The sequence below is a fragment of the Propithecus coquereli genome, unplaced genomic scaffold, assembly GCF_000956105.1.
Source record: "Propithecus coquereli isolate 6110/MARCELLA unplaced genomic scaffold, Pcoq_1.0 Scaffold43, whole genome shotgun sequence".
NCBI lineage: Eukaryota > Metazoa > Chordata > Mammalia > Primates > Indriidae > Propithecus > Propithecus coquereli.
Window position 1 is genome coordinate 9611627 of NW_012150063.1, and position 12464 is coordinate 9624090.

Sequence of the window (12464 nt, forward strand, 5' to 3'; positions counted from 1 at the left end):
TCTCACTCTTGCTCAGGCTGGTTTCGAACTCCTGAGCTCAAACAATCCGCCCGCCTCGGCCTCCCAGAGTGCTAGGATTACAGGCATGAGCCACCGCGCCCGGCCCCCCTCTAACACTTTTTAATTATGGAAAGCTCTTCAACCTATCTTCATCTTTAAGATGTGCTTAATAGGAGTAGATACTGCATAAAGGAATTGTTGTCAGGATTAAATAAGATAATGTAGGGAAAATGATTGGCATGTACACGTTAGCCTTATTGCAAAGATACTAAATCAACGTATATTTGTATTTTGACGCCAGACTTAAGCAACATACATTGTGTTTTGACTCCAAACTTAAGTAAAAGAGGCATGAGGATTCTGTGAAGGTCAATTTTGCCTCTCCTCACTTAGGCAGTGCCTTAGTCCAAAGCATATCACACCTCCTGTGCTCCTTCCTGGATCCCAGACCAACAGCTGAGCAAGTGGTATCACCTTCTCCCCTTCTTCTCACTTCTCCCATTCCCTTTTCTCCAGCCATCACTACAGCTGCAAAATTTCTTCCTCCAAATTTCTGGGCCTTCTTTGGTCACATTCCTATCATTTCTTGCCCAGCCCATACAGGTAGAAAAAAATACTTTATATTGTCAATAACTTTGGTCTCCCTGTTATGAGCATGAGAGAGTAGAATTCTCCTCCTCTTCCCATCAAGGCGTAAAGGGGAGTCAATTGTCATTTCTACGGAGTGCTATGAAAGGAGATGCAGCACCATGCATGGCTTCTGGGTCTTCCTTCCAGGTTGCCAGACAAAATGCAGGATGCTCAGTTAAATTTGTACATTTTTATTTACTAAATATTGCAACCCTGCATGGGGGGGCTCCCTGTCAACACTCTGATCACTAGTTATGAAGTAGCTCAGAGCAACTCACCTGTGCACGGCGGCGCCGCACACGCTGGAGTAGGATGCGTAAACGTCAGTGCCATAAACGTGGTATTTGGGGTCTTGGCATCCTGCCGGACATTTCACGATGAACTCAGGATTGATTATCTTCCCAGCTTTGACATCACAGTTGATCTGAGGCACATCTGGGAATACAAAATGAGGTCAAAGTGACACCTTGTGGTATCAGCTTATCTATGGGGGGGACTCTATTAGGTCATAATTGTTTATTTACTTAATCTCTAGAAGCCAGAGCCTGGGCTGACCCTGCATCCCCTCCATATAATGAAAGCAAAGATATAATTAGGATGTTCCCCAGACCAAAAGAACAATAATGATCATCCACTGCATTTAACCTGCTGAGAGCAAAAACAAAAGCCTGGTTCTTGTGCTGATTCGGACAATCAATTACTTGAAGAAGACAACTCTGGGAAAGACCCACCTCCAGTGGCCAGAAATGTAATCTTGAGTCAATGGCAGGTGAGTACCGGTTTTTCAGGTGCTCTGTAGCTAGTCCAGGAAAAGAGAAAATCCCAGACATCTTTACAGGAGGAAGGAAAACTATTCCAGGAAGGGCAAACAAGGGGTCCCATAGTCAGCCTGGTCAGAGTGACCTGGGCAAGGTTGGCTTGCTGGGTGGAGGCTCCACGGTGGAGCCTGGTGGGATGATGGTGGTGCGGGTAAGGAGGCTTGAGTGCTTGTATTCTGTGCAGGATGTGGGATGCAATGGAAGGTTTTTGGACAGGGGAGATATATAATAAAAGTGATCTTTTGTCTTCATCCTAGGGGATCCTCTAGGCCTAGATCTGGGGTCACGACAGGAATGATCTTTTCTCATCCGCCCCAACACTTGCTGGAAATCTGGGAGCTCCGCTGCTGAGGTTCCAGGCAAAGCCCATTCATTCTTTCCTCCCTTCTTTGCGGCTTCTTTACTGCTCCTGCCAGGATAGCACTATCCAGTAGGCAAGTTCTGGAGCTGAAAGCTTGTCTGGGGATGAGGTGGGGTAGATGCTCAGGTGACAGTATCTACTATAAAAGGGGGCGGGGCTGCATCTTCTCTGCAAAGATTTTTTCCTCCAAAACTCCTGACGGAAAAGGTCCTCTGGAGGACACTATACTGGTGCCCTTCCCTCTGGGAACGTATTCAGTTCCAGGCCCCATTCTTCAGAGGGGACTCTCAAACACAAGCACAGTCCAAAGACTCAGGAGGAGTCCAGAAACGGCAAACGAAAAGGACAGTTTGCAGGAAGCGGTCATTTGGCCATGAGAAGGCAAGAATTTGGAGGCCCCTGGTGTTGTCTTCACAAGTGGGACTGTTGTGTGCTCTGGCACCAGAGGGCCGAGTTAAAACTTAAAGGGTAGACTTTCTATAGGGGAAAATTTTGCCAAGAAGAACTTTCTAGGAATTGAAGTTGCCCTGGAAGGAATGGGCTGCCTCAGGAAGCAGTGCGTGGGCTCTCGGTGGAAGTGTGCAAGCAGAGACCGAGCGGCTGAAGAGGGGATTTCGACATGGGGCGGGCGGTGGAAATGAAACCCCTCCCAGTGCTAAGAGTCCGTGATTACACACACGGATCCAGGAGCTCTGCCAGGCCACCCACCCTCTAACTGGGTTGCTGAGACGGTCTCAGAGCTGCTAATGGCTTCCAGCTGTATCCAAAAAGCATATTCTTCTTCTTCTTCTTCTTTTTAACCCTTATGTACCTGAATGAGCTGAGTTGCATTTCATTTAGGCTGGAAGGAGAGCTGAAGTCAGAATTCCTGCTCTTTTCTTAAACACCCCTCCCAGACAATCTTTGCCACTCAGGGCTGGGCCAGCATGGAGCTTCTCCTGGGAACCCCACAAGGCTGAGTCTGATCACAGGCTTAAGCAATTTGTGGTTTGCATTAAGAAGTAGAGCACTGTGCTTAAAACAGTTTTGTGGTTTTATTCTCCCCACCAGAGGTTGCCTCCGCACCAGCTATTTCTTTTTACCTTTCATTCTTCTAAACTCTGATACTCAAGGCTGCATTTACTATTTTGAGTCTCTGAATATTTTTTTTAAAGGCAAATCTTGGGCTGAAGATGCCAGTGTAGTTTCTCCTTAAATTAGTTAATTGTGTGATCCCCGGGTGTAACTGAATGTGTTCAACTCCCCTCCCTTCGGCAGATCACCCCCCCCTCTCCCAAATGCATCTCCTCCTTTAGATGTAAAGAAAATGAAAGATTTCTTTTTGGTTCTTAGTTCTTTGAAACAGGAGGTGACAAGCTCTGTGAACTGGGATTAAATTTTGATGTCATTTTGGCACTCTGAGATTTTGGATCTTCTGTCAGGCCAACTAAATCTTTTGGGGCTGAGTAAATGAGGTTCTATCTGGAAGCTTATTGCATGAATATTATACAATGACCAAGACTTCAGGGTGCACACAGTACGTGCAGTAGGATTTTCCATGAAATAGTTGGTTTAAAAGACAACGGAAAATTTCACATGGGACTATTTTACTTCCTGCTAATCAATCCCCACCCCCATTCCCCTTTTAAGGGGGCATTTGTTTTTTGTTCATTTATTTTGTCTTTTTTTTTTTTTTCCTACAAAACCCAAAGAAGTAACTCAAATAAGATCTGCTTTATCTGCACCCAATTTTGTCTGCAAAATTGGTGAATGAAATTAATTTTTCCATGGTGGGAAAAATTGAAATCAAGCATAAATGCTCATGCACTTTGGAAGAACAAGGAGCAATGGCAAAGTGTGACTAAAGGTCAAATACTTGTTTAATTTGTACAGAAAATTAAGCTGGATAGAGGGGACTAATTAAATTTTGCAGGGTAATTGTGAAAATTATTAAAAAGTATAATGGCCACATCTAGCCAGGAAAAAGCAGTCATTTGCATCTTTCTGGCAGCTCTTCTTTAAGTATATGGAAACCATAGTTTATTTCTTTACAGTATTCTCTTAATTATTTGTGAGGTAGTCTGCTTGTTTGCAACTGTCAAAGAACCACCTACCTCTCCACTTAAGGCCCAAATGAAATGATTTAGCTTTGCATTTCCTCTGAATGTTTTTGAACTATTCAATGCTTACAGCTTAGGTTTTCCTTTTTTCTCTTTTGTTGTTAAGGTTCATTTTCATATCTCCCTTCCCTCTTCTCTGGGTTTTATCCTAAAAGTGCAGAAATCAGACTTCCCTAAGAGGACAAGTCACAATTAAGGCAGCTCAGAAGTATCATTGTGAGGTCTGACAGAGCAGGAAAACAGTTGGAAAATGTCAGGACAGGCAGTCAGAGGGGAGTGCTGTCTCCCTACTGTTAACCTCAGGTGAGAACTTATTTATAAGTTCTAGAAAGGTCTATTCCCAGGAACATTTGGAGAAAGCAAGGCAAAAGCCTCTTCTGTTTCTTCGTGAGTTGACAGTTGCTGGCGGCAGTGAGGGAAACCTCAGGCTGAAGTCACAGAGAGCTGGGGGGGAGCCCAGACCTGCTTCCGTGGAACCTTTGCACAGAAACCTGTCGCTTGGCTATCTGCTCTGATTCTCCCCTTCTGCCCTCACCTAATCCCCCGTGTGACTCCGTCAGGTTCCCTTACCTTCTCATAGTCACTATCGCTTTCCTGGCAGAGCTCACATTAGAGCACCCAGTATCTGCCAAGGATTCCTTCCCAGAGGCCCTGGGAACTGGCCACAGGGAAAAGAGAAGAACCACTTGCAAACCATACGGAACTGTAGGGTTACCTCACTGAGGGACATATATCTGCTGTATTGACCTCATAGGGTTCCTGGGCAAAAAGTCTCATCTCAGAACAGAAAACTGGTACTGTCTAATTTGCTATTTAAGCACAAAATTGGAATCTTAGAGGAAGAATTGCAAATGTTTTTGCAGTGGGTTGCATCTCCTGCCTGGGCTAATGGCAGTGATTATTGGGTACAATAAGTCAATTATGTAGCAGGCCAAATCAAACGGTACATTCCTTACTTCGCCATTCAGCTTTTCACTGATCCCAGGCACGCCACGTTGATTCTGGAAAACAAATTTTCTTATCAATTAGAGAAGGTCATTTTAAGCTTGCCTTATATCTATTAATGAGGAAGAATTTTTTTTTATTTTTTAATTTTTTTAATGAGGAAGAATTACAAAAGCATGAAAGAACTTACGTGTGAAAAGTTTTGATATTAAACTACATTTTGTTGGACTGTGATATTCAATTAGAGTAAAATCCTATTTTTAAGATAATTATGCAAAAAATTGTTAGTTTAATGAAATAAAAATGACCATTAATTTGAAGCTGAATGCCTCCTTCCTCTTGATCCTGATAGCCAGGTCATGTTCATTCTTCCTTTGTAGTGACCGCTTTTGCAAAATAGTCTCTTCCAGTTTTCGTAAGCAGTCTTTGATCATGTTGAGTCATTGCTCAAAAACCACCAATAGCTTTTTTCTGCCTTTAGTAAAAATTCCAGAATCTTTAAGGCCTTTACATGGGCCCTTCCGTGGAACATCTGGGCTTGTCAGTACTGTCTATGGTACTTGCTAAATGCACATTGTCTTGCAAACTTAGTGTAAATTGTTTCTCATACCTAGAACCCCTTTTTCCATTCATCTGTTTAAATGCTACTACTTTTTAGGTCCCAGTTCCAGTTATATCTTCATTTATCTACTAGAATATAAACTCCATGAGGGCAGGGATTTTTGTCTACTTTGTTCACTGCTATTCAATAGAATGCTGAATGAATGAATGAATGAATGAATGAAACCAATCCATTAGGAACTCCTATTCATTTTATTTCTAAATGTGCTATTTCTCTCGACCTCTATCTTGGTCTGTCACTGACATTTCCTATCTGGACTATTAACACAGTGACCTCCTGTGTTGCCTTGCTCCTTCCATGCTTGCCCACCCTTTGCCCGGATCCTTTCTCCATTAAATAGTCAGTGTGGTACTTTGAAAAATGTCACTAGATTTCATAACTTTCCTACTCAAAACCCCTCATTGGCTTCCTACTGCCCTTATAATAATGTCCAAGCTCCTTAAGATGGTCTACAAGGCCCTAAAGGATTTGATCACTGTATTCCTCCCTAGTTAATCTCCCACCCCTGGTATACAGAGGATGAGAAGGTTCCAGCCAGTGCGGCCTGGGAAGAGGACCCTCCAGCAGAAGGAAGAGCCAGGGCAAAAGCCCTGATGTGAGAACGGGCTTGGTGGTTTGAAGAACACTAGGGAGGCCAGTGTGCCTGGAGCCTAGTTAGCAAGGGGAAGAGAGATCCACGATGAGGCCTGGGAGGTCAGCAGGGATCATATCACATGGGGACTAGAGGGACTCACAGTCCCACTGTGATCAAGATGTCGATAATTGCTTTTGCTAGAACTCTTTTCAGGACAGCATGATATTCTTTTCAGAAGAAATTTCTTGATAAGCCTACTGAGCTTCCAAGGGCCTATGTAGGAGCTGAACTGTTCAGAGAGACAAGAGGGAGCGTCTAGCTGTAGAATAAGCTTGTTATAGGAGAGAGGGAGGGTGGAGCATGAGACGGGGAGGGGACGGGTAGGGTGGAGGGACATGCTGGTGGACAGTCACGTGCTCCTTGAGGCAACCCCTTCTGTTGCCTTGCAAATCTGTAGTTAAGGGTCTAAAACATGACAGAATATTGGATGCAGGGGGATTTCCCATAGGGGGCCGTGAAGGAGCTGAGCCACAGGGCAGAACCGGACAGGAGCGTCATGAGAACCCGGGAGTGGCTAGGCAGAGACAATCATGAGGAAGGAAATTGCAGATTCTCCAGAAATCTGGGGGAGAGCTCCAGACTTTGAAAACAGATAGTAGAATTGGTTTTTACACAGATTTAATCTGACATCTGAGAAGCCATGGGGGCCAAGCTAACATTGGGATGACATCTCTAGGTTATCAAATTACAGCTTTGGTCAATGGTGGGCTGGATTTGAAACTCAATATGTCTGATTCCAATGCCATGCCACACTCTCACCTGAGTCAAGCCTTTGCCAAGAACATGTGCAGCATTGAGGGTTAAAAAATGTCTTCCTTGGTCATAAAAAATTTCCTAAGAAAAATCTATAGAAGCAACATTGCGGGGGCGGGCAGGGAGGGACATGGGATTTGCAATGGAAACAGTTTCATAAATACAAATCTAGTTAAAAGGTACTTGTCTCAGCAGATAATTCCAAGATCAAGCTTTAAGCATGTTAAAAAAAAAAAAAAAAGTCTATGAAGATTGGTCCTTCTAATCAATGATTTTGCCGGGCTTGAGAAAATGCCTTTATCCCTGTCTCACAGAAGGACGTGATGAAGGAGCAGTTGGCGGACAGAGGGTAACTGACCTGTGGCAACGCAGCTTTTGGGCAGCTGCAGAAATTTACGTCCCTAAAAATAACATATTTGAAGTTACAAAGGACCCTAATACACATTCTTTCACTCGATCCTTACAAAATGCTGAAAGGTTTGTTTTTCCCATTTTCCGGAGAGGCAAGTTGACTTGTTCAAGCGCAAGTACCAAATAAGTGACAGAGCCAGGACCCAAACTCAGGCCCTCTGCTTTGCCAGCCCCACCTGGTTGCCTCTTCCATGACTGAAGAGAAGTTAAGTTGCTGCTTCTCTAGAAAATCTTACAGGGCTTTTCTAAACTCTAAGATTGCTGACAACCATCAGTGGGTGAATGCAGGGTGTATCTAGCAAATAGGCTGTATGTGAGTGTGTGTGTGTTTGTGTGCGCTTTTACCCTAAAAACTGTAAGGCAATGCTTCTTGTGTAATTTTCCTTTGTATTGTTTTCTTCTTACTTCTGAGAATTGTCATGGTAAAGTTAACTGGAAATCTGTAACACAGGGAGTCTGCCCTCTTTCTCACCCTCATATTAGAAGGAGAACTAGAAAGTTAATACCTTTCCATTCTCATGGTCTGAGAAAGGGCACAAACAACAATCTGTGGAGAACACACTGGTGTTGGCACCAGGTGTCTAAGAAGCAAGCAAACACTGGGGATTACTTACAAGTTGCTACACATAAACCTACCCAAGAAGCTGTGTGCATGTTATACCAAATCCTGTAACCACAGAGCTGTATTTCTCTTCATCTGTGTCCAATGCCCTGAATAACAATGACCTCTTCCTGCCCAAGAAAGTAGGTTCAGGAATCATCCATCCTTTCAAGGTTGATTGCAAAAATCTTTCCATGCCTTACAAGGTATTAAGCTTAACTTGTTGAAGAGAACTATGTGAGTTACAGGTTGTACATTTCATCCCCAAGTTGTCTATTGCAACAGACTCCAATGTCATGGAAATATTTCAGAAGGTAGCTTCGCTACTGGTGGAGACTATCTTGTTTATCTGATTGTTGTCTTCATCGTGTATATTTTCTGCTCAGAAAACTCTCAAGAGTCCCCACCCTCTAGCCAATAGCAAAGGAAAAAAAACCTTTTCAGATTGGCATTGCCTGGTGGGTTCTAATTCACCTTCTAGCTTCACCTCCTGTGACACCCCAACACTTGAACCTGACCATGCCACTCACTGCTTCCTGACCTCACGCCCCTCTTCCTCCCCATGGTATCTGGGCTTCATCCACCTAGAAAGCCCTCCCACCCACCTCTGGAAAATTTACGCATTTTTCATGTCTAGTCTTGAACGTTCTTTCATGAAATAAGTATGGATCCTATTGTAGACTCCTTGTTATTTTTATGTAGAATTTACCACATTTTGCTTTATTTTACAGTGGTTTTTGTTTCTCATTTGTCTATACATGCATCCAGCAATTACCCAATGAGCACTAATTATATCTTTATGGTACTTTTGGTCTTGTTGAGAAGACAATGTATTTAAAAAAAAAAAAAGCTCTTAGAATAACATTCAGTAACTGTAGAAAGTCCCCGAATTATGATGGTTTGACTTACGATTTTTTGGCTTTGAGATGGGTTTATTAGGGTATTAAATGCATTTTTGACTTAGATGTTTTCTAAGTTTATTGGGACATAACCCCACTGTAAGTCAAGGAGCATCTGTACTTGATAGAGGAAGTGCAGTGCACACAGGAGGCATCTAACATAGTTCTGGGTGTGTGTTGGGAATAGGGGTTGGGTCCAAGAAGGATTTCCTTTGCATGCTTGTATTTTGTCTTATACAAGATTGGATGCTTACTGAAGTCACAGACTTTGCAGGACAGGCAACTAGCAATGTGTTGCATGGAGTTAATCATCAATGGCTCCCATCTGCGTAATGCTATCTCACCTGGCACCACTTTGGACTAAGGCCATTGCTTTTGGGGCTCTTCTGGGGCTTCTTTATGCTTTAGAGCTTCTAAAGCTATTGATGAGATTTTGCAACTTGAAAGGATTTTCTCCATCTAGCACAGACACTCTGCCAGGCCGGGATTGTTCTAGAGTCTTTGGTAGATATAATTTATGTGGAAACAAGATGTGTTTATTTCAGTATGGGCTGAAAGGCTCATGAGTTGAAGAGTAGGCCTTTTTGAATGTGTAACCTACATATAAATGAAATTAATGCTTAACATTCATAAGGTATCATGACTGCCTTAGGAGAAGAGTGTTATGAACATACTTTAACCCTTAAATCATTACATATAGCCTTAAACAATCGAGAAAAATGCAGCCACATTTTGGTAATTTGTTAGAAACTGCTTACATAGGTTTATGCTGACTAAACCTACCACTAAGGTAAGGTTATATCTATGGCTCCAAGACATATCAGAAAAATGAGAGCCTTGAAAAAGTCACCTCTAAAAATAAAGGGATGAAACTCTCACTAGCACAGCAAGGTAAACTTTACCTTGGACTATATAGCAGGTTAATTTATTAAGTTATTAACTTATGTTTATTGCCTTTATATTTTTTTCCCTTTTACTATTTTAAGAAGATAGTCAGGCTCATGTTCTTCTACCTCCAGAGCTCAAGTTTGCCGGAGAGAGGGCAGAATTGCCAAAGACAGCTCTCCCTCCAGGCTTTGGGAATTAGACTCTCCAAATCCCCCTTGTTTGGGAGGATTAGGCTTGTTCAGCCCAAAGAGTGATGGAGAAAAAATGATCTTAGAAGATGGGAAGGTGGGGGTGGGCAGGAAAGTTCCAGTAGGGAATGTTCCCATTCCCTAGCAGCTGCCTGAGAGGAGCACCACGTCAGAACTGCGCCTCTGTGGTGCACGTCAGCGTGGAGCCTTAGGTTTGGGGCTGCCCCACCTCTGCTAAAATCCCAGGGAAAGTGGAGCTGCCAGCTTCCAGAGATCACACGGGCTCGGACACTGAGCAGCTCGGCGGACCTCCCTGAATATTCCAGATTGCATAAGCTTTCTAGGGGCTGGAGCAGGGAAGGAGGGAACTCCTATGACTATGGAATTTGAATTCCACCCCTGCCCTGCAGCCATTGGCCCTTTGGAGTCAGACTTAATTTAATTTAGAAAATAATGTGATAAGTCAAATACGGTGGAATAAAATTGTACCCAACACAACTGTGCACATGATAGCAAAACATCAGCTTGAAATGAACGGTCACATAGGGGTTTGGGGAGTAGAGCTGTGAGAATCCATCCAATTGCTTTTTTCATCTTTGCTCTTCTCCTTCGTAAAACCCCTATGCTGGATTGTTTTCAACGTACTCTTAGGTACTTACTACCTTTTTGGTCCAAAGGGCCCCCGTGGAGCTGAGCAATGTCTATGAAGACAACTGGGGGCCATGGGCAGACCAAAGCAATGCAAAGAAGGAAAGGCGAATGAGAGGGAAAAGAAATGAAAAAGAAGGGAAAGCAGTGAGGAGAGAAAGTGATGACTACCGAGAGCAGCGGTAACCCCCAGGCGTCCTCAAGCCAGGCAGATGGAAGACATTCACGCTCTTCCCCTTTTCCTGTTTGCTCCATAACTCTTCCACTTTCTGGTCAGTCAGCCCTTGATCATTAAACACCCTCATCTGCCCCCAGGCAAAAGACACCTCATTCCATAGTCCCGCCTAGCTTGGGAGGAGGCCGTTGGGAAAAGCTCTGGGGTGGAACCACACCCAGACGTGAGTTTCAAATCTGGCTCTGCCTGCTAGTGGCACCGTGCCTTGGGCACCAGATCCCCGAGAGTCTAGGACAGGGCCACACGTATAGCAGGAGCCAGGAAATGGCTCACTGACCAACACTACCAAATTACCTCCTCCTTGTTATTTTACCTTAGACCTTTGGGTTGTGAAGACCCTTAGCCTTGTAGAAACACTGGTGCAATTTGAGGGCTGTCAGAGGTTAGAAGGCACTGAGAAGAACCCACCTAAATGATTTCACATTCATATCTGTAGGCAGCCCTGACCAGGGTCCTCTCTCTAGTTCACTGGTTCTCAAATTTTCTGAGGCGTCCGAAGCACCTGAAGAGCTTGTTAAAACACAGATTGCTGGGCCCCACCCCTGGAGTTTCTGACTCAGGAGGTCTCAGGAGCGGGGTGGGACAAAAGGTCCCAGGTGATGCTGGAGCTGCTGGTCCAGGAGCCACCCTCAGAGAACCACTGACCTAGTCTACTTTCTTGCTGGAGCCAAGCCACTCTCTTGCTTTTATAGTTTCACTTTCTGTTTAAAACTCTTCAGCTCCCTTGTAAGATGTATTTTGAGGCATGAACTGTAGCTGTAAGATGGTCAAGCTTTTTTTGTTCAGTGGAGAGGACTCTCTCCTCTTAGGGTATTTCCTTGAAGAGATAATAGGCTGAGAGAAGACCGACGTTTTGATTTAATGATGCAAGGTCTTTGGCCTCCTGACCCTTGGATCTGTGAACATTTACCTCCGGATGAGCTCAGGGGTCTCCAGATGTTCAGGAGACAAACACGAGGTGCATGCATTTATTGCTCAAGAAGGCAAGTTATCATCGCCTGTCTTTCACTTTACTACAGAAATTTGTGTGAAATTCTGTCCAGGCTTGGTACACACTTGCATGCTACCTACGTATGCATGTAAATCTGTAGTGCTCACTCACTAATAAGTTGTGTTCCCTCTCTTCTCTCTTCACATATTGGTGCAAAGGGGTTTGTTGTTGGGAGGATGGTTTCATTTCCCTGGTACAATCCTAACCCTTTGCTCCCACCATAGGGGTGGACTCCTGCCAGCTGATGCTCATGCAATTAGATTCTGTCGCCCAGCATCAAGACTGAGAGACATGGTCTGCAGAAAGAGAGGGAAAGACAGACAGACATAGACAGACAGACAGGCAGATGTGCAGAGAGAAGCTGGGGTGCCAGTTCCTGAGGCCTGTCCATCTGGGATCCAGCCCCAAGGAGTTCCAGCTGCCTTCCTGCCTTGGGCTCTGCAAGCTACTTCCTGTCCTGCCCAAATCCCCTTTTGTGCTTAAGCAAATTGCCTTTGGATTTCTGCTAATTGCAACCAAAATAACCCAAACTGAGATACTCCCCATTGCTCTCGTGATGAAGTCCAGATCCCTGGACGTAGTAGCAAAGCCCTTCACCATCTGGTGCCTCCATTTTTTTTTTTTTGGGGACAGAGTCTCACTCTTTTCCCGGGCTAGAGTGAGTGCCGTGGCGTCAGCCTAGCTCACAGCAACCTCAAACTCCTGGGCTCAAGTGATCCTCCTGCCTCAGCCTCCCGAGTA

General features: G+C 44.3%; 1 protein-coding gene across 4 annotated transcripts in view; it reads right to left on the reverse strand.

The window, feature by feature from the left end:
- VIT (vitrin) overlaps nucleotides 1-12464 on the reverse strand; it is a 105482-nt gene that overhangs the window by 56591 nt on the left and 36427 nt on the right. For all 4 annotated transcript variants that reach the window (XM_012653837.1, XM_012653836.1, XM_012653835.1 and 1 more), the window contains exon 4: nucleotides 909-1065. In XM_012653837.1, the coding sequence (XP_012509291.1) occupies nucleotides 909-1065 (157 nt within the window). The remainder of the gene's footprint in view (nucleotides 1-908; nucleotides 1066-12464) is intronic.